Source organism: Oncorhynchus mykiss, chromosome 16, assembly GCF_013265735.2.
Source record: "Oncorhynchus mykiss isolate Arlee chromosome 16, USDA_OmykA_1.1, whole genome shotgun sequence".
Taxonomy (NCBI): domain Eukaryota; kingdom Metazoa; phylum Chordata; class Actinopteri; order Salmoniformes; family Salmonidae; genus Oncorhynchus; species Oncorhynchus mykiss.
Window position 1 is genome coordinate 23,141,971 of NC_048580.1, and position 23,055 is coordinate 23,165,025.

The 23,055-nt window shown below is 43.5% G+C and overlaps 1 protein-coding gene across 2 annotated transcripts in view; it reads right to left on the reverse strand.

The window, feature by feature from the left end:
- Positions 1-23,055, reverse strand: part of LOC110491659 (carnitine O-palmitoyltransferase 1, liver isoform) — a 39,779-nt gene that overhangs the window by 12,325 nt on the left and 4,399 nt on the right. For both annotated transcript variants that reach the window (XM_036946546.1, XM_021565276.2), the window contains exons 2-8: positions 9,659-9,801; positions 6,368-6,507; positions 5,992-6,163; positions 5,473-5,574; positions 4,299-4,436; positions 3,737-3,814; positions 1,776-1,883 (exon numbers count right to left, since the gene is read on the reverse strand). In XM_036946546.1, coding sequence (XP_036802441.1) covers positions 1,776-1,883; positions 3,737-3,814; positions 4,299-4,436; positions 5,473-5,574; positions 5,992-6,163; positions 6,368-6,507; positions 9,659-9,799 — 879 coding nt within the window. In that variant the 5' untranslated portion in view covers positions 9,800-9,801. The remainder of the gene's footprint in view (positions 1-1,775; positions 1,884-3,736; positions 3,815-4,298; positions 4,437-5,472; positions 5,575-5,991; positions 6,164-6,367; positions 6,508-9,658; positions 9,802-23,055) is intronic.

Below are 23,055 nucleotides of genomic sequence, written 5' to 3' on the forward strand. Positions count from 1 at the left end.
AGAGTTCAGACCAGGGAGCGAGCGAGAGTTCAGACCAGGGAGCGAGCGAGAGTTCAGACCAGGGAGCGAGCGAGAGTTCAGAGCAGGGAGCGAGCGAGAGTTCAGACCAGGGAGCGAGCGAGAGTTCAGACCAGGGAGCGAGCGAGAGTTCAGACCAGGGAGCGAGAGAGAGCGAGAGTTCAGACCAGGGAGCGAGAGAGAGCGAGAGTTCAGACCAGGGAGCGAGAGAGAGCGAGAGTTCAGACCAGGGAGCGAGAGAGAGCGAGAGTTCAGACCAGGGAGCGAGAGAGAGCGAGAGTTCAGACCAGAGGGAGAAGGACAGGAAAAGAAAAGAGAGAGAAAGGCAAAGGGAAGGTACAGAGTGTGGGGGTAGGGAGGAGAGATGGGGATGATATGAGACCATGAGAGGGAATGGGTTTCAAACAAACTGGAAAATTAAACCAAAGGACACTTCAAACCTCTACACACAGAAGGTGCTAAAAAAAACTGAATGGATGGATTGATGCAGCTTACACACATGAACATGGTCAGTCCACACCAGCACACACTCAACATGTACACACACAAACACACACAGAATGAGTTCATACTCAACACATCTCTCCTATTTTGGTACGTATTTAAAAGGAAATCGCAATAAAAACACCTCATTATGAAAACATGTCAACACCTTGGTACGGGCCCCTGCTCATATGTAAAATGAGTTCAGAGGATTTGTTGATTAGGGGTGTGCCGACATGGCCATACTCGCATTCATAATCTAATCCGGAGGTTGTCAGTTGATAGTCAGAACGGAAGAAACTGAAGTGTTTTAATATGCCTAAATAGATGTTGGCAAAATACCTCCCTGCACGTTCTCACTGCAAAAAAAACCCTGCAGATTAGGAGCAGGTGTGCGCGTGTCCTCAAGTTTGCGGCCACTCAGTCGGAATGGCCACTAACGTTTCATATTTCCCCTACCCTTGCCCATCTGGTTAGATATTATGTACATTGATAGCTTGATAGCAAGTGTCCTTCGCCATGGGATTTATCATAGTAGCAGACCGCAGCAATCTAAATGATCAGACCGAAAACATGCGAGGAAAAGTGATTGGGTGAAATGATGAAGCGAGTGGGCGGAGGAATACGGCTTAATTCTATCCAATCAGAGCAGCAGGATCAACATACAGCCCGCCCTTATCTTTACAGACAGGGAAACTAGCCCGTTGGTATTTAGACCACACACGTGACTGACTCAGACAGTACAGTATGATTTAGAAACTCTGACTGACTGACATGAGAAATATGCTTGCGGGAACTCCAAAAATATATATATTCTGATTACGGATATTTTAAAAAACATATATAAAAATACTCAGATCATATACCCATATCCGTTACGATACCTCTTTTGTCCGACTACTCGGCACACCCCTAGTTTTGGTGTCAAATAAAGCTTTCTGATTGGTGCACCAAACCTATCGCGATCACACAGCAGCCATCAAGGCAGTAATTTCATGAATTATACATGGTATTCACGGAACGCATGATGTTCAAAGGCCAATGGTATTTTCATGCATAGGGCTCAGGGTTTTTCATTGGGCATCAAAATGGATGAAAACAGACAGAAGTAAGGAGGGCTATCTGGACTTCAAAAAAAAAATATATATATATATATATATATTATAAAACGGTTTAAAACTGTTTTCATTGCGTGCCCTAATGAATATGGCCCAGGTTAAACTTCAGCCCCTATCACACGCTAATGGTGGAGGTTGACCGGTTGTTGAACTCACAGGCTTGAGCTCCTCTCTGTTGAGCTTCCTGCGGTACATGAGGAAGGCATGAAGGGTGTTGCCTGCTCTGGCAGCCTGGATGGGGGTGGGCGTCACATACAAGAAGTCCTGGGGAGAGAGAGTGCGTGTGAGAGAGGGAGGGGGTGCCATTTTGACAACGCAAATCAGCATTGCTAAGTGGCAAACAAGAGAATACTATTAGTATGTGAAACGCCTTCCCCTTTTCCACGAAAGGTAGGCAATGATTTATTTGAGAGCATTTCAAGTTTATCAAGTGCTTTTGGACTGTAGGGCCGCTGTTATGCTTCCAAAATGTCACCCATAGAGAAATAGATATGTTGTTTAACCTTTCCATACGCTTGTTCCAAATATCTCTAACGGTCGCCCCAGCGCGAGTTGTTTTATGCACGTGATGTCAGAATGCACACTCTGTTCCAAAATGGGATTGTTACGCAACGGGACAGTTAACACGCGCTGCCTGCTAATTAAACTATAGGCTGTGTTTCAACTTGTCAATTTCTAATTATTTTCTAACAAGTTGTATTTTCTAACGACAGTTTGAATTTTGAGGGTTGTTTCGCCTCATTAATTCACATAGAAATAGCCCAGTGTTGCAGACAATTTATGATAGAGGCTTTACGGAGCCAGACAAAACTTCCCTCGTCGAGGAGAGCCCTTCCCCATTTCTTCCGCACATCAAGTATGCAGACATTTGCGAAGTCTTGCACGAACTGGCACATTTTCTGGCTGGCGCTCGCATTGCCTCCATTCTTTCCTTATAAATAAAAACATTGGACATGTGTGTGTTCCTATCAAAGTAAGTGCCTTATTTTCTGTATATCGTGTTGTCGTGTCTACTGTAGCATGAAGTATGTATATATGGAGCATAATGTTTCACAGTTTTATTCACATGTTTTCAAGTACTGGTGACAAATAATGCATTACGATAATTGCATAGATTGTAATGGACACCTATGATGTGTGTAAAATACTTTTTTGAAGGTTGTACTGATTATAATGAGCTAATGCTAAGCTATTTGCCAGCTACGTGTGGCGCCATGTTTGTTGACATTATATAATGCATTCTGGGTGTCACGTAAACTTCTGTCAGACCAAAGATGTTATAATGAGGTGAAGGAATGGTTCACTCATCTTTCGGGAACACTTCCGGAACTGAATGAAGGGACGTGAATGATCGTAAACTACACACCCCTTCAACATGCATACTGCAAACAGACCAAACTCATCTAGTCTCCTCTTATCATCTTTGGTTGACGGGAAAAACAAACATGGCGGCGCACACAAACTACCCATCGCCGGATTACTTTTGATTTCTAGAAAGTGTTTTACAAAAATTTTTCAATCAATGTTAAGCTCAGCCGTGATGTGATGAAGTATAAATAGTAATCGCTATTAGCTCATTCATATTGTGGTTTCCGTCAGCTGAGAGTTCTCTAAATATGACCGCTTGTGTTACGTCAACATTTCCTCAGTTAGAGCTAGGACAAATGTAGCTTACATTTTCCAGTTTGGATGATTGTGTTATGCTGTTGCTACTTCTGTGAATGTCTGATCATTGCATCCAAAAATAAACTTGGCACATTCAGGACATAACTTTGTAAGGACTGCATTTGTGCAAATATAGTTCAGTGAAAAATCAGCGTGGCCAGCTCAAATGCTGACTGTTGCATCAATCGAAACGGGACCTTCTAAATAAACGTTCTAATCAAACCGGTTTGAGCGTGCGATCCAGGGACCCCTGTAGAATGATAACACCCATTTGTTGGGTTAAAGGTTAAATGGACCAAACCGCGGTCATCGTTCAAGTAGAATAGGGAATCGTGTTTGCTCTATTTGTTACATTTCTACCTGCAACGTTGTGAACGTTTCACCTCACTGAACACACCTCCGCTATTAGGAGACAGAACATGGGGAGTAGTCAATGATTTGTTGATACGTACCATGCCGTAGTAGTTGCTGTTGACCATGATAGGGCTCCGTCCTCTCAGGTAGATGTACTCCTCCCACCAGTCGCTCACCTAAAAGGGAAAAACACACCCCCAGGGTCGTGTCAGTCGACACAAAATGGACAACGGTAAGGTAGGTACCATCTGAAGTTGTCCCAATAAAAAATGGTTGTTTTCTTGATCCGTGACAAAATGTTTTGTTACAAAGTGCCCTAATGAATACACCCCATAGAAATCCTCTGTGGCACAACCACGCAACATCCTGGCCAGGGGGCCACAGCCCTCACACACCCTCAGCACATCCATTACAATGAATAATTCAAAATGGCCTGCGACAAAGATCTACATTGTTCATGAGCATTCGACTATTAAAATAGGTCATTTCTACGTGTGCATAGCGCCTTTCTTTGTCTCACCTTCTGCTCTCTTAAAGCTCATTGGAGGAGAGGATCCAAGAATCCTCCAATAAGGAAGGCCAGAGGAAGCAAGGATTTGACGGCTCGTTACATTTTTGGACACAGCCACAGCCAAAGTCGACATATAAGCGGTTACTTACGTAGTTGGAAGCCCAGAGAGCCTTGAGTTTGAGGTACCACTGTAGCCGGTTCCCCAGGCTGCTCTCAAACTGAGTGGCCAGAGACGTCATGCGTTCAAACTCATCAGGGGTCATCAGCGGCCGCACCGACTCCAGATACTGTAGAGAAACCGAGAGAGAAGAACAAACACACAGAACAATATTCTATTAAATACATCATTGTGCAGTAGACACAGAACATTATCCCACATACAACAAAACAGAATACACAGAGGGAATCGAGCTAACGTGTGATGGAGGTACAATGGAGTGTTAGAGGTTCAGTAATACTGAGGGAGAGACAGAGAGAGAGAGAGATGTAGAGAGAGAGATGTAAAGAGAGAAGTAGAGAGAGAAGAGGTGTAGAGAGGTGTAGAGAGAGGTATAGAGAGAGGTATATAGAGAGAGAGAGGTGTAGAGAAAGAGACATGTAGAGAGAGAGGTGTAGAGAAAGAGATGGAGAGAAAGAGACATGTAGAGAGAGACATGTAGAGAGAGAGACATGTAGAGAGAGAGACATGTAGAGAGAGACATGTAGAGAGAGACATGTAGAGAGAGACATGTAGAGAGAGACATGTAGAGAGAGAGACGTGTAGAGAGAGACGTGTAGAGAGAGACGTGTAGAGAGAGAGAGGTGTAGAGAGAGAGGTGTAGAGAGAGAGAGGTGTAGAGAGAGAGAAGAGGTGGAGAGGTGTAGAGAGAGGGATAGAGAAGCAGAGAGATGTAGAGAGAGAAGAGGTGTAGAGAGAGAGGTAGAGAAGCAGAGAGATGTAGAGCGAAAGCAAGCGAGCGTAAGGAGAGATGACGGCAACTTCCAACCTGCATTTGTCTTTGTCTAGCCTCTGCAGAGTCCCCAACAACCGAAATTTCCGGTTTTCAGGGGAAATGGAAAGAGAGCCTGGGATGCAACTTCCCGCTTTTGGATGTTAAAAAACTCCTTATTAACTCCTGCTACGCATTTACTGGATTGGTTGAACAGTGCAAAAGAGAACCTCCCTTTTTCTCCTCGTCAAGACCAGTACATAGTGGAGATAGCTTCAGGCCGTTGGGTTAGTCTTTGTCAAGCGTGAATATCTGGTGAGCGGATATGCTGCATCTTCTGTCGAAATGTATTTCCCTGTTGGGACAATAAAGATTGAATTGAAGAGCGCCTCACCCTCTTGACCGTGTCTTTGACGGCCGGCACGGGCTGGTTTGGCAGAGAGCCCTGGTAGCTGTAGAGGAGAGGCTGTCTGCCCGAGAAGATCCGCACCAGCGCCTGTAACACACACAAACAAAGTCAGCCCGAGTCCCGGGTGGGGGCTAAATGCAGCTCTCCTACGACCACCTTGAAATACTACAGCTTTTAAATCTAACTAGCAGGGTGATTTTCTTCCCAATCTATCCAATCACTTTTTACACTGATTGCAATGGAGGTAGAAAGATCATTTAGACACACCCCCCCTCCCAACAATTTTAGAGGAGAGCTTGAAAGTAAGCATTTCATTGTACGATGTACACCACACCGTATTCTGTGCATATGACAAATACAATGATGTGATGTTCAATTGTTGACGACTCCCCAGGAGTGGGTACGCGGCAGGAGTCTCTACAGATGCACGGTGTACACACACACACACACAGGAGAAGGTAATGAACAAGGGGCGGGGGGGGGGGGGGGGGGGGGGATACCGACCACCCAGACTTTGGTGGTGTTGGACATCTTGCCGCGCTGCTCGAACATCCAACGGTGGTAGGAGAGGAGCTGCTTCAGGCACATGCGCATGGTGAAGATGAGGGAGAACCAGAGCAGCGTGCTGAACAGCACCGCCGACACCACCGTCTGACACTGGGCACTCAGAGACTGACTGGGAGGGGTTCATTCAATTAGAGAATGAAAGAGTGTTAAAGGAGGGGGGGGGGGAGAAAGAGAGAGAAGGATTTCAATGATTTGGTGAGAACATCTGAGAAAAGGGGGAAATATTTGACTTCAATACCCGTCTTTAAGCAATATTCGTAGACTTTGAAGACAGCGGAGTGTCTGTGCACGGTTGGTGACTGGTGCTAGCTACCTGACCGGTAGGTGCTCCTGGATCTTGGCGATGAGACCCATGGAGGGGTCGGAGCGCATGTACATGGTGGCCAGGATGGCGATGACCACAAACAGCCAGGAGGAGGGACTGGCCGGGTACACTCCCGTTATCACACCATTCTGTTGGAGAATTTGGGGGAAAAGAGATTGATCATTAAGGCACCCAACAGGAAGAAAACAAACTGAAAAGGGGAGGGACATGGATTAAAAAAACACGTATTCTTTTTGGTTTTAAGTGCCCTAATAAACGGCATACGTCACCCATTCAAAACCCAATCACCTTCCCAGCCATGTCAACTCAGCATATAATCCAACGAGAGTATTGGATAATGCTCTTCACAGCTACTACCATGTACCTTGGCCTGGTTTTAAAAGCAAAAGGCCATAATCTCCCCAAGCTTATCTCCTGCACGAGTGACGGGACAGACATAGATACAGCCAAAGTTAAGACCGGGGGAAAACAGAACAGGGATGAATGCGTGCCGGCATCGAGTTGGGACAAACACAGTGCGGGTGTGTGTTTACTAATGAGGTCACCCGGAGGGCATGTTTACCGCAAACAGATTAGAGAAAGGTGACGCTGCTGGCCGTTCATATTCCAGCTCTCTACTGTTCAGCAACACTGTGATGTTAAATGACACTGTTCAGCAGCACTGTGATGTTAAATTACACTGTTCAGCAGCACTGTGACGTTAAATGACACTGTTCAGCAGCACTGTGACGTTAAATGACACTGTTCAGCAACACTGTGATGTTAAATGACACTGTTCAGCAGCACTGTGACGTTAAATGACACTGTTCAGCAGCACTGTGACATTAAATGACATACTGTACAGCAGCACTGTGACATTAAATGACATACTGTTCAGCAGCACTGTGACTTTAAATGACACTGTTCAGCAGCACTGTGACGTTAAATAACATACTGTTCAGCAGTACTGTGACGTTAAATTACATACTGTTCAGCAGCACTGTGACGTTAAATGACACTGTTCAGCAGCACTGTAACGTTAAATGACACTGTTCAGCAGCACTGTAACGTTAAATGACACTGTTCAGCAGCACTGTGACGTTAAATGACATACCGTTCAGCAGCACTGTAACGTTAAATGACATACCGTTCAGCAGCACTGTGACGTTAAATAACATACTGTTCAGTAGTACTGTGACGTTAAATAACACTGTTCAGCAGCACTGTGATGTTAAATGACACTGTTCAGCAGCACTGTGATGTTAAATGACACTGTTCAGCAGCACTGTGACGTTAAATGACACTGTTCAGCAGCACTGTGATGTTAAATGACACTGTTCAGCAGCACTGTGACGTTAAATGACACTGTTCAGCAGTACTGTGACGTTAAATAACATACTGTTCAGCAGCACTGTGACGTTAAATGACACTGTTCAGCAGTACTGTGACGTTAAATGACACTGTTCAGCAGTACTGTGACGTTAAATGACATACTGTTCAGCAGCACTGTGACGTTAAATGACACTGTTCAGCAGTACTGTGACGTTAAATGACATACTGTTCAGCAGCACTGTAACGTTAAATGACACTGTTCAGCAGCACTGTAACGTTAAATGACACTGTTCAGCAGCACTGTAACGTTAAATGACACTGTTCAGCAGCACTGTAACATTAAATGACAAACTGTTCAGCAGTACTGTGACATTAAATAACATACTGTTCAGCAGCACTGTGACGTAAAATGACACTGTTCAGCAGCACTGTGACGTTAAATGACATACTGTACAGCAGCACTGTGACGTTAAATGACATACTGTTCAGCAGCACTGTGACGTTAAATGACACTGTTCAGCAGCACTGTGATGTTAAATGACAATGTTCAGCAGCACTGTGACGTTAAATGACATACTGTTCAGCAGAGGTCAGGTTTAAGTGTGTCAGAGCAGTATGTCCCCCTCTGCTGTTTGTGCTGATATGATTATTATACACAGCTGAGGTATGTCACAGTAGATCACAGTAGAATGACGTATGGACGCTGTTGTGCAGAAACCATGTAGTGTAATTCTAACCGACAGACAGAGAGAAAAGCAGACAGGGAGGAAGACAGACGAAGGCATAGAGAGGAAGACAGGGAGGCATAGAGAGGAAGACAGGGAGGCATAGAGAGGAAGACAGGGAGGCATAGAGAGGAAGACAGGGAGGCATAGAGGAAGACAGGGAGGCATAGAGAGAAAGACAGGGAGGCATAGAGAGAAAGACAGGGAGGCATAGAGAGAAAGACAGGGAGGCATAGAGAGAAAGACAGGGAGGCATAGAGAGAAAGACAGGGAGGCATAGAGAGGAAGACAGGGAGGCATAGAGGAAGACAGGGAGGCATAGAGAGGAAGACAGGGAGGCATAGAGAGGAAGACAGGGAGGCAGAGAGAGGAAGACAGGGAGGCAGAGAGAGGAAGACAGGGGGGGCAGAGAGAGGTAGACAGGGGGGCAGAGAGAGGTAGACAGGGGGGCAGAGAGAGTAAGACAGGGGGGCAGAGAGAGAAAGACAGGGAGGCAGAGAGAGAAAGACGGAGGCAGAGAGAGAAAGACGGAGGCATAGAGAGAAAGACAGGGAGGCATAGAGAGTAAGACAGGGAGGCATAGAGAGTAAGACAGGATGGCATAGAGAGTAAGACAGGATGGCATAGAGAGTAAGACAGGATGGCATAGAGAGTAAGACAGGATGGCATAGAGAGTAAGACAGGATGGCATAGAGAGTAAGACAGGATGGCATAGAGAGGAAGACAGGGAGGCATAGAGAGGAAGACAGGGAGGCATAGAGAGGAAGACAGGGAGGCATAGAGAGGAAGACAGGGAGGCATAGAGAGGAAGACAGGGAGGCATAGAGAGGAAGACAGGGAGGCATAGAGAGGAAGACAAAGACAGACCAATCTTAAGACATGCAAACAGAAGAAAGAGGTAGTAGTCAAGTAGCAGTGCAGTAGAACAGACAGGCTTACCGACAGATAGATGGACAAGGGAGGCAGACAGACAGGTGTACAGAAAGGCAATTAAGATAGACAGCGATAACCCGGAGAGATAGTCTGAGGGGATAGCCTGGGGTCTACACTTAGCGGAGGTCAGGTCTAAGCGAGTCAGAGCAATTTGTCCCCCTTGCAGGCGATAAAGACCAACAGCGATGACCCAGAAAGCTCGTCTGGGAGTATGTACATTTGTGCTAGCCAGAGAGACACACACACCAACGAAAGAGAAAGCCAGACAGATCAAAGACAGACAGACCAGGCCCTCAGACATGTCCAGTACCTTGAGGCGGATTAACTTCTTTTTCCAGGAGCGCAGGCCCGAGAGGTAGATCTCCGTGAGGGCCTGGTGGGACAGCTGCAGGTCGATGCCTTCCGGAGTCACAGTGAACTGGAAGGCCACGGCCTGGTGGGCTTCAGCCATGCCTGGAAAAAGGGACGGAGAGAGCGAGAAGGGGCAGATAGAGACAGGGGGAAAAAATATATATATATTAAGTGACCATCTTCCATACCAACTACAACTCTTTCGCCTTAACCTACACGTGTACGACGCACAATTATCAATAAAACTACACCGAGTTTAAAATCGAGGAGAGGAAACGGGTGAGTTTAGCCTGATTTGTTCACGTCGCTAAAACAGTTTACAGCAGTGGTTCTCAAACCTCTCCTCGGGAGGGGCTCCCAAACATTTCACAATGCTGATGTCGTCCTTAACTAGCTCAGCTGATCACCCGATCGAGAGCTTGATAATTAGTTGACAAGTATAAATAATCAGACGTGCTAGCTCTTAAATAGTTCAATTACATGGAATGTTACTTCGCAGCCTTATTCTAAAATTGATTTTATTAAAAAAATCTATCAATCAATCTCCACACAATACCCCATAATGACAAAGCAAAAACAGGTTTTTAGAAATGTGTGCAAACTTAAATTTAAAAAACGAAATATTACATAAGTATTTAGGCCCTTTACTCAGTACTTTGGCAGCGATTACAACCTCGAGTCTTCTTGGGTATGACGCCACAAGCTTGGCACACTTGTATTTGGGGGGTTTCTCCCATTCTTCTCTACAGATCCTCTCAAGCTCTGTCAGGTTGGATGGGGAGCGTTGCAGCACAGCTATTTTCAGGTCTCTCCAGAGATGTTTGGGCTCTGGCTGGGCCATTCAAGGACATTCAGAGACTTGTCTCAAAGCCACTCCTACGTTGTCTTGGCTGTCTGCTTAAGGTCATTGACCTGTTGGAAGATGAAGCTCCACCTTAGTCGGAGGTCCTGAAAGCTCTGGAGCAGGTTTTCATCACGGATCTCTGTGCTTTGCGCCGTTCACCTTTCCCTCGATCCAGACTACTCTTGCAGTCCCTGCCGCTGAAAAACATCCCAAAAGCATGATGCTGCCACCACCATGCTTCACAGTAGGTTTCCTTAAGAAATGACACTTGGCATTCAGGCCAAACTGTTCAATTCTGGTTTCATCAGACCAGAGAATCTTGTTTCTCATAGTCTGAGAGTCCTTTATGTGCCTTTTGGCAAACTCCAAGAGGGCTGTCATGTGCCTTCTCCTGAGGAGTGGCTTCCATCTGGCCACTCAACCATAAAGGCCTGATTGGTGGACTGCTGCAGAGATGGTTGTCCTTCAGGAAGGTTCTCATCTTCACAGAGGAACTCTGTTTATAAATCAGAAACACCTGCAAAGAGTTGCAACGGAGCTGAGCAATATAATAGCTCATCTTGGCCTACAGCAAAGATGGTGGCTAAATGAAGAGAGTTCACTCAGGCTGTTTACGGTTGAAAAACATTGTCAGTTTCAGTCTACTTAACGGGGTGGGACTCCCGTAGACACCAATGTAATAGCAGCTGGGTCTGGTCTACTTAGTTCATTGACTTTCATTAAACCCCCCCCCCCCTCGCTACCTCTTCAGTCTCTGGCTACAGCGACACTTGGCTGCCTGAGCCATGGAGCAAACTAAAATAGGGGGTGACAACTAATGTTTTTTTCACCTCCCCTTTATCAGTAAATTATTATAATCCATCGGATAATTTGTCAAAAAAAATACAAAAATTGTCTGCATTAAAATGGGGCCATTTTATAAATCGGAAAATTGCATCATATGATTGCATTTTAGAGCCCCGCTCCCCACAAGAAGAATGGTTTAGACCACTAAGGTTTTAGACAAATTTGTTTTGCATGGCCCGGAGCAAAATAAACTTGCCCATTACTTCAATAGTTAGGCTACACATATATATAACCGTAGCTTATATTCCTTCTACGGTATTTCTATGCTGGATTCGCAGCCACAATTTAAATAATGCATTGATATATAGCTAGCTAGCTAAAATGATAACAGAGCGAATATAGCTATTTGTTCATGTCCGTGTCCAAATATTAATGACGTCTAGAATCCGACAGAGTTTCACTGGAATTATCCAAACACAGACAAACTTCAACAAATGCAGACAAACCCTCAACATGTCAACAGCTTGTATAGGCATGATTTAGCTGAGACTCATCTCTTGACACGTATGCTGGGAGTCGTTTTCTGAAATAATTATTTTCCCCTGACTTACAGCATCTTAAAGCTGCAATATGTCACTTTTTGGGCGACCTGACCAAATTCACATAGAAATGTGAGTTATAGATATGTCATTCTAATTGAAAGCAAGTCTAAAAAGCAGTAAATATGTTCTATATACGCCATTTCTATGCTTTCACGTGTTTCATTTTTTGCATCAATTACTTCCGGTTTTGTACACCAGCTTCAAACATCTGAACAAACAATATTGTTGGTTATTAAAAAAATATTTCACAGCAGTTTAGATGGTACAATGATTCTCTACACTGGCTTGTTTTTTCACAAACTGAAATTAGGCAAACTATTTGAATTTTAGCAGCTAGGAAATGGCAGAGTGATGTCTGCAAATTGCACTTTTAACTGAAATGGTGCTCACATAACTTTCATAGCATGCTAGCCAGTTACACCAACAGTGTTATTTGTTGTTATTTCTCTGCTACACGTGGCAATTACCATAACGTTCCCACCCCCAATTCCTGAATATGTTTTAGCAGCCTGCCTGCATCAGTCTTCAAGGTGAAACCTAAACGAGAATTTCCAGATGAGCTGCATTGTAACCTAAGGTGAGATGACACTTATGACACTTGGAGTGGGTTCCAAACACCACCCTATTCCCTTTATAGTGCACAACTTATGAGAAGGACCCATGTTCATGCACTATATAGGACAAGGGTTACACCCAATGTTCCCTCTAAGAGGCTTGCGGGTGCGCAGCTCGCCAGGGACTGGCGTGCAGAAGAAAAATCAGCTTGCGCAGAGAAGCACAAGATTAAAAAGTTGAGTGAAGTTCAGAGTTTCCCCCGTTAGTTAACACTATCAACGTTTCCCTTCACTGTGGGAATTGTGATCGAATCAATGCAATATTAGGCACTTTCAATGCAACATACCGAAACAAAACTATGTTGTTGACAGAACGCATCGGAGTACCATTCTATTGCATAGACAGGCACGTACTCTACACAGACCGGTGAACGATAAACAAATCAGAACTGCTGTAGGCCTAAATGCAAATAGACCGTTGCCATATATGGATTTGTTCTATTCACTTTGAACTGGACAGTTTTACAGCATGAGCTGTCATAGTTATCATGCACTTGTTTTGAGATCAAAGCGAGAAATGCTTGTAGCCACGTGTGTACATGTGCGCATATTCTTTGCTAGTTAGTGAGTTATTTGCCCAGTTATAGTTCATTTGTAGCCAGCAAGGTGAGCGTGATAGCTTACGACAAGAGCACAAAACCTGTACATTTCAAAGCCCGCTTTGAAAAGCGAGTCAGGTAAAGAGCTTTTTGTTGTCTTAAAGGGGCAGTGCTCTATTTTGAGACCAGCTTGAAGAAGCTAGGTAGCCAATAGGCAGAGGGTAGCATAATTTGTCTGATTCTCTGTAAGAATGGTATGGGAATAATAATAAATTGTATTTTGTAAAGTGGTTTCCTGATTCAAACAACATTTTCAGTCACCTCCTCGTCTGAAGGACAAGTGGATAAACAGGTTAATGTCAAGCCCTGCGTGTTTCATGGAATGTACGCCTGAATCAAACACCACACTTTGGCTGTTACTGTAGGCTGAATGATAGAAACCCTATTTCCATATTAAAATGTTACGCGATTCATTTTCTCCATCGTAAATGTTTTTTTTTTTTTTTATAAAAAAAATGGTGGGCCACTCTGGTAGGCCTACATTATGATAAATAGCCACATTAGCCTACTTGGCCACTGTAAAAACAGTCAATTAAAATCGGGTACTACCTCAGTGTTCACAGTAAACGCACTTCAAGATCTGAAATTTGTGCCGGAAAATATTAAAAGGGAACTTTGGTTCCACCTGATAATTAATTGCACCCACCTGGTGTCCCAGATCTAAATCAGTCCCTCCAATGTAACAATTTGTTAGCTTCTGGTCATTATCACTATATCAAAATCCATTCATTGTATGCTACTACTGTACATAACAGCACCACCATACCTATTTTATTGTATATTTGAGTTTGAATGAATGTGAATTGTGCGAATGCCTTGTCTATATTGTGTATGGTACATTATGTGCAGCGACCTGTGCTGTTAACAAAATCAATAATTGTCATCTTTGCTGGTTCATCAACTGAAGACCATGTTTTGATGGGTCTTCCCCACATCGACGGGCCGCAGTAGAGAAGGTGAAAGGCTTCAAGTTCCTCGGCGTACACATCACTGACAATCTGAAATGGTCCACCCGCAGACATTGGTGAAGAATGTGCAACAGCACCTTTTCAACCTCAGGAGGCTAAATAAAATTGACTTGACCCTAAGACCCTCACAAATTTTACAGATGCACCATTGAGAGCATCATGTCAGGCAGTATCACCACCTGGTACAGCAAGTGCACCACCCGCAAACCGCAGTGCTCTCCAGAGGGTGGTGTGGTCTGCACAACGCATCACCGGGGGCAAACTACCTGCCCTCCAGGACACCTACTGTACCCGATGTCACAGGAAGGCCATAAAGCTCAAGGACACCAACCACCCAAGCCACGGCCTGTTCACCCCACTATCATCCAGAAGGAGAGTTCAGTACAGGTGCATCAAAGCTGGGAAAAACAGCTCTCAAGGTCAGACTTAAATAGCCAGCTACCATCTGGTTACTCAACACTGCTGCCCTATATACATAGAATCATTGGTCACTTTAATAATGTTTACAGTGGTTTTACTCATTTCATATGTATACACTATTCTAGACAAGACCAAATAAATATGTGCATTTGACCAATAAATCAATTACATAAAGTACTAATTTTACTGATACAATGATCTGACTGCTATATTTTATACACAACTACATCTCATGTGGCATACTGTAATTAATCACTTACAGTGGAGAGTAACAAAAGACGTCAATGGTGCAGATGGCATTTATTAATGTGATGACAGAACTGCAACACACAATGTACTGGTTCACTTCAAAAATGATGTATTACTGATGACAGAACAAAACACACTGGTTCACTTCAAAAAGCATTTAGATTGACTAAAACTTTAAACAATTTCAAGTCATATGTACAGGATACGCATGGTATACAATGAAATGCTAACTTGCAGATTCCGTCAACAATGCAACAATAAAAAGATAAAATAAAAAATGGTTAGGCAATGTCTGGCTGTGAAGCCGAATCATTGATGGGCCTGTTGTAATTACACCACATTCTCCACCTCCTTGAATCGCACGGAAACTCCTGTCGGCGAGTGATATTTGCGACAAATGGTACAAACGCATGAAGGGAAGACTGTTCCCTCGTCCCCAGTCCCTCTTCCTTCAGCAGCCAGTCCAACAGCAGCCTGCATAGACAGAACAAATAAGTAGCTAGAAACAAATGAATCCAATAACAAGAAACTTTTTTTTATTTGATCAGAGTGCAATTATAAATACAAAAGTTATCAATATATAATTTTGTTACGTGTAATATGACAAGAAGAATGTAACTTACTCGATATACACCTGTCCATTCGGTCCTGCGTGTCTGGGTTGCTCCTTCCAGTTCATTTTTGGGACATGGAAGAATCTCTAACTCAACAATTGAGGAGTGCAGAAAAGTCTGGTTTGTTAGTCATTGGGTTTTTTCGCCCGAGATATCAAGCCCTCACAATCAATGGCAGTATGAAGTCCCACTCTGTGTAGCAGAAACACTCAACGTCAGTTGCCATGGATTGGCATCCCCCAGTCCCTCTCAGACCTAGCCACCGCTCCAGGAAGCTTGACAACTGGTTCCACTGATTCAGTCTCCCTCCGTGCTCGCTCAGCGTCCAACTGCAGAAGTTCCTCCGTAGCACATTGTGGATTTAATAAAAATGTCTCGGGGGGAGGGGGGGGGAATAAAAATGTTTTCTACCTCAAAGCCCAACATGACTTATCAAAACTTATGACGATTTACCAATAAGCAAACTACTTTAGCTACTAGAGTAAGCAACAGCTGGCTGCCTCAAGGGAGTTTTGTTTACAAAAACAAAAAAAAAGTCACACAGAAAGAAAGCACAGGCAGAATTCAAAAAGTAGTCCATAAAATGAGGAAGTTGATAGAGAATATTTTTTTAATAATTAGTGAAAATGTCAGAACTTCAAAAATATTGATAAATGACAAACCATCCAACTTTAAAGTCCATTTCTCTGCTCGAGAGGAGCTGGCTAAGTAGTTACAGCTGACTACCAGAAACTGCACTAAGCTAACGATAGGTTTCCTTTAACTTCCTCAAACTGCACGCAGAGACATAAATAGCATCCCTGAGTTACTCTGACTATGGGTAAGTAGGAAATTACCCCAAATCCCGAAGTTGCCTACCCATTTAATACAGTAAGTATTGCCCATCCATCACTAACCAGGTCCCCTGTCAGACATTAAGAAACAAGGAAAGGGCTTTGCTTTGCTCTTCAAAGATGAACCAGTTTAAGATGGACATTCAAGCAGCCTCAGCTGCTAATAGATTAATGCCCACAGATGGGTTAGGGAGGACTGTGTGGTGCAATAACTGAAGGCTGGTTCGTCCAATGGAAACGCCACGCTATTTTCAGATAAGCGATTGGATTAAAGCAACGTCAAAATGATAGCGCCAATCCATTATGGGGGATCATGTGAACGCCTGTCGCTTTGCCAACATGCTAGGTAGTGTGCGGTGTGAAAGGAAGGCCAGGAAGCGGTACCAGAGCAACAAGACTGACACCAACAGGCTCCTGAACAGTTCCTATCCCCAAGCCATAGCTAACAAAATGGCTACACGGATCTGCATGGACTCTTTAGTTAGTTTTGGCACTGACTTGGCACTCACTTCATTGGCTTACACTCACGCACTGCTGCTACTCCATTTACCGGATGCCTAGTCACCTTAACCCTATACAAATCTACCCCTACCACTCCACTGTCCCCTGCACATTGCAGATATGTGACACAGGAATCTAGGCGTAAGTAGCGAATCACTACTTCACAGGTGAGGCAATTGTACGCAAACACCACATTTATCCGAATGCTTTTTTGGGGCATAAATAAGCGTTCATCCATGTATAATTATTTTAACTTAATATAAATACATCAATAACATCTATTTAGCCTCAAGTAAATAATGAAACATGTTCAATTTGGTTTAAATAATGCAAAAACAAAGTGTTGGAGAAGAAAGTAAAAGTGCAATATGTGCTATGTAATAAAGCTAACGTTTAAGTTCCTTGCTCAGAACATGAGAACATATGAAACCTAGTGGTTCCTTTTAACATGAGTCTTCAATATTCCCAGGTAAGAAGTTTTAGGTTGTCGTTATTATAGGACTATTTCTCTCTATACCATTTGTATTTCATTAACCTTTGACTATTGGATGTTCTTATAGGCACATTAGTATTGCCAGTGTAACAGTATAGCTTCCGTCCCTCTCCTCGCTCCTCCCTGGGCACGAACCAGCAGCACAACAGCCAACATTGAAGCATGCAGAGCAAGGGGAACAACTACAAGAAGGCTCAGAGCGAGTGACGTTTGAAACGCTATGAGTGCGCGCTAACTAGCTAGCCATTTCACTTCGGTTACACCAGCCTAATCTAGGGAGTTGATAGGCTTGAAGCCATAAACAGCGCAATGCCTGCTGCACAACGAAGAGGTGCTGGCAAAACGCACAAAAGTGCTGTTTGAATGAACGTTTACGCGCCTGCTTCTGCCTACCACTGCTCAGTCAGATACTTGTATGCAACGCAGGACACGCTAGATAATATCTAAAAATATCATCAACCATGTGTAGTTCTTATAAAAAACAATCACTAGTTAAGTTTAACGCTAGCTAGCAACTTACCTTGGCTTACTGCATTCACGTAACAGGCAGTCTCCTTGTGGAGTGCAACGAGAGAGAGGCAGGTCGTTATTGCGTTGGACTAGTAAACTGTAAGGTTGCAAGATTGGATCCCCCGAGCTGACAAGGTGAAAATCTGTCATTCTGCTCCTGAACAAGGCAGTTAACCCACCGTTCCTAGGCCGTCATTGAAAGTAAGAATGTGTTCCTAACTGACTTGCCTAGTTAAATAAACATTAAATAAAAAGGTGTAAAAAAATTAATTTAAATAAAAATTCAGCAAAATCGGTGCCCAAAAATACAGATTTCCGATTGTTATGAAAACTTGAACTCGGCCCCAATTAAATCGCCCATTCCGATTAATCGGTCGACCTCTAGTGTGAACAATACAGAATGTTGTAGACAAAGAGCTCTCCAGTAGGTCAACCAAAACATTCAATGGGACATTCTCAAAAATGGGTTTACAAGTTTAACATCCAAAGCAGAATTACTTTCCCATTGTTCTTCAACTGTGGAGTGCGATATGCCAGTTTCTACTTTATCCAATGTAAAAAACTATTTCAGATTTGCTACATAAGACCGAATCGAGCCGGTTGGTCACATATGGCATTGGCACAGATCCTGTATATAATTGCTTTCTCGTGTACTTCTTATTTCTATTGTCTGCTTTTGCTCCACTTTATAGTACCACGGCATTGATTGGAAAGAGCTTGCAAGAAAGGCATTTCACTGTATTTGTGCAAGTGACAAAACTTGAAAACTTCTGGGGCCTCCCGAGTGGCGCAGTGGTCTAAGGCAACACATCGCAGTGCTAGAGGCGTCACTACAGATCCAGGTTCCATCCCGGGCTGTGTCACAGCCGGTTGCGACCTAGACACCCATGAGGGAGCACACATTTGGCCCAGCACCGTCCGGGTTAGGGGAGTGTTTGGCCAGCTGGGATGTCCTTGTCCCGTTGCGCTCAAGTTACTCATTATGGCTGCCGGGTGCTTGCACGCTGACTTCGGTTGCCAGCTGTACAGTGCGTCTTCGACACATTGGTGCAGCTGGCTTCCAGGTTAAGCGAGCAGTGTGTCAAGAAGCAGTGCGGCATGGCGGGGGGAGTGTTTCGGTGGACGCACGGGTCTCGACCGTTGCCTATCCTGAGTCCGTAAGGGAGTTGCAGCGATGGGACAAGACTAAAGTACCAATTGGATATCACAAAATATAAATGAGTGAGCTGTCATTTGTCAAAGGCCATTGCCGTAGTGGACATTGGATAGACTCAGACTGATGCTACAAAAGTTGATAGGGATGTTGACTGACATGGTGGAACGAGTGTCTCTTCTGAGCTGATCACCATTTTTCCACCAAAGGGATTGATTTTGCTCTCCGCAAATATCGATAATGGCCTAGGGAACATTGACAAACATTCCTATAGGTCACATTCAGTATCTATTAATTCTCCAAACTCACACCTCCCCCATGCCTTTCATTCCCTCACCTCACACTACTCCCTATAGTGCACTTCTTGACCAGGGCCCATAGGACCAGGAACATTGATCAGATATATTAAAAACATCCAACGTGTCTCCACCCTAAGGCAAAATGAGTAGATAAATGAAATGAGTTATACAATTGCCCTAGGCCAGTGACAAAAAAAAAAGTAACTGGCAAAATGTGTAAAATTACAACCAACTTGCTGTTCTATAGGAGAAAGCTGGCATATGCAGCAGTGAGTGTCCATGCCAGGGACTAACAGCAGTGAATTTCAGCTCTGATCACTTCACTGCAGCCCTTTGTGAGTGCCACCCCCCCCCCCCCCAAAAAACACCTTCTGTTTAGCTCAGCGCTGACTGCCAGCACACGGAGGGTTTCAACACTAGGAAATGTTGGCTCGGGCTCAATTCATCACTGATATCAGTTTGATCGCACTGAAAGCAGCAGGCATGAGACCTTAATCTATTGTGATAGCACTTTAACCTTCCATATCTTAGTCACGTTTATTCAATGAGAGATCTAAGGGACATTGTTTTATGGTTTTAATGGATTACAGTAGTCAACTGCTTCAGAAAGAAAAAAAAACATTGGCACCGGTTGTGAGAGGATAATGGATCCAGAGAGAATATGATAAACAAAATTGCGGTACGTGTCCCATTTTTAATGCAAGCGCAGTCAGTAGAAAAATGTGTAACTTCGTTCTACGCCATTATATCAAGAACTACTTCAAAACAGCAAAAGGCTCCCTCTTTTTTTCACTTCACCCCTCTATCCTCCAGCACAGATGGAAAACTAACAAGCAGGCAGAGTGGAACAGCAGGGAGGAGAGAGGGATGGGGGAGGGCGTGGTATAAACTAGGTAAAAGGTGAGTGTTCCCACAGGCTAGAAAACAGTGACACAGTCAACATAGGGGACCGGAAACACACCGACTGCCAGTACAGTCATGTTTGAGCACGATTGCCCTGCCCCAACCACCCCTTCCCAGTTAGCCTGAAAGCAAAAAACAAAACAAATATGAACGGAGGTAAATCATTTTAGAAAGCCCAAACAAAATATATTTGTATGCTGGGCTTTAGCAGAGACTATTTTACAGTCAAGTGTGTGTCCAGGCCTCAATTGTTTGACTGCCACCATTGAGTCAATAAGTCTCGTGTTATAACTTCTAATAGGAACGGTATCCACTGAGGAACTCTGGAGCTGTGTGCCATCTAAAACGCAGGGTTGCCTGTCAGCAGGAGCCGTTTGATTTATTCAGAGACTCGAGGAGCGATCATCGTTAACATGGTCGATTCAAAACATTTAATATTTACATTCATGCACTTCGAAATTAATGTTGTAACTTTATCCCGGAAGTTTTTATGCACAGGGCACTCCCACATCATGTGAAGGAATGAGGTCTACCTGAGTTAGAGGGCACAGTGAACAGTTGGGGCCAATTTCTTCCTAAAAGGTTTCCTTGGTGTTAAATACAGTCTGTGAATAAACTTGAAACATAAATTGATGATTCGGATTACAGGGTGCCAACGGGATATTTTTTCCATATTTTGTTCCAATTAAAGGGTTGTTCAGATTCCCTTATAACTAGACAATACTTCAATGGCTAGCTCTGAATTATATTTTCCAAAACAGCGTTTCTTTGACAGCCAGAGGAATTACAGCCATTTAAAATTCTGAACTTGAACAAAAAATTAACTATGACTTTCAGCAGCTTTCAGACAACATGCATTATAACAGAATACAACCACTGACAGTTGAACACGATACACAGGAGATAACGGCCAACTGCGGTTCAGTCACGACGACCTAACTTTTCTCAAATTCATGGGCAAGAGTCCCTATACTACATACCTCTCTAACTCCTCAAACCAGGTAACTTTGGTCAAATTAGTTTGACTCAGGATAACCGGTACCAAGAAAGTGGCTCACCTTTTAGCCAGGTACATTTCTCTAAAAAAAAATATATTTCAGAACTAACCTGCTCCTGGGCAGGCTACTCAGGGATAATTCAATTTATTCTGAATGAAGTGTCTGAGCTGTGAGTTAAGGACCAGTGAACTCAGATTCCCTCCCTTCTGCAAAGATAGCCTCATCCCCCCCCCTTCATTTTTGGAAGATGACTGCCCCAAAAACCAACTAATTCCTTTGAAAAACGGCCTACATGGCATCGAGAAGAGTCAAACAATTATTTGTGTCAAAAATGTACTAAAGTCGTACAAGTTACAATTTTGCCATTTAGCAGAAGCTCTAATCCAGAGCAACTAGGGAACATTTTTAAACATGCATTTCTCTCTAATATAAATAATATTTTATATATATATATAAAATATATATGACCCACATTATGTGTTTTAATAAAATCAATGCGTTGAGCTTGTTTCACTGCTTTGATCCTTGTCCTTTGGTGGGGGCAACTCCACCACATAAACCTTAAGATAACCAGGTGGTCGTCTGCTCGTTCGTTGCCTGGTTCTCCTGGCGCTGCTTGAGGATGAAGACTTCGTCGATGCTTTAGGCTTAGCTCCTGGAGCTTTTATTCTTCCCAGGACTTTCCCCTGCATCTTTATCCTCATCTTTCCTCCCTTCTAGTGGAGACAACTCTTCCTTCTCCAATTCCCTTTCACCGTATTTGGTTTCAGTCATCATCTGGGTCAAAGGACCATTGAATGATTCTTGGAATCTGTGTGGGTAGCCAGACATACAGGATGACTGACGATCGTGAAGGAGGTCACAGTCAGGTGACAAAGGAGACCGAGGCATAAATACTGGTTTATTTCCTGGATAGTTGTGTACCGCATAACAAAGGAAACAGAATAACATGAAATTCACCAAATCACAAAAGTCCAATCATTCATTATTAATGTAATTAAGTAATTCAGCTCAATATGAAGGATGATTGAGTCATTTAGGATCATAAAGATGAAAATCATGATAACGCAAATAAATCGATCAGTTATCAATTATTCAATCTATAATCAGTTTGATCTCATGATTATCAATTTAACAAATAAATTACGTTTCATACTTCCAGGTTTATCTTCATACGTACATATAATTTCGTTACATTTTAACCATATCTTGATGGCATAATTGTCCCATGATGATCTGTAGGGCCGTGATAATTGTCCATTGATATAACAGGTTTAAAGTGTGCGCTCCAAGCCACGCTCCATGTTAATAAACTACAAAACAATAACCGATTGCCCGCTCTCGAGCGCAACAGATAGTTCAGATGAAAAATAATAGATTTGGTGGACGTTGATTTGTGGTTGCACACAATGTCAGGATTAGACGGAGCTGGGGGAGAGAAAGCAGCGAGGTCGGCTGGTGGCAATTACCTCCTTTTAATGAGTTGAGATCTGTTGGACATTTCCACCCAACATAATTAAGCGCTCCCACTCAGCTGCGCAAGCGGCCATTAATTAAAAAGGGCGAGTCCACCAACTCCATGGTCCGTTTCCACTGCGAGACTAAAAAAATAAATATTGGTCAGCCCTAAGAGCGACAAACAATTCATCTTAAAATGGCTACAGTGCTTTCAGAAAGTTCACACCCCATGACTTGCTGCTAATTTTGTTGTTACAGCCTGTATTTAAAAACGGATGAAATCTAGATATACATTTTTTTTGGGGGGGGGGGGTCACTGGGCGACACACAATACCTCAATGTGAAATTGTTTTTACAAATTAATTTCAAAAATGAAAAGCTGAAATGCCTTGAGTCAATAAGTATTCATCCCCTTTGTTATGGCAAGCCTAAATAGTAAACATTTGCTTAACAAGTCACATAATACGTTGCATGGACAGACTGTGTGCAATAGTGTTTAACATGATTTTTGA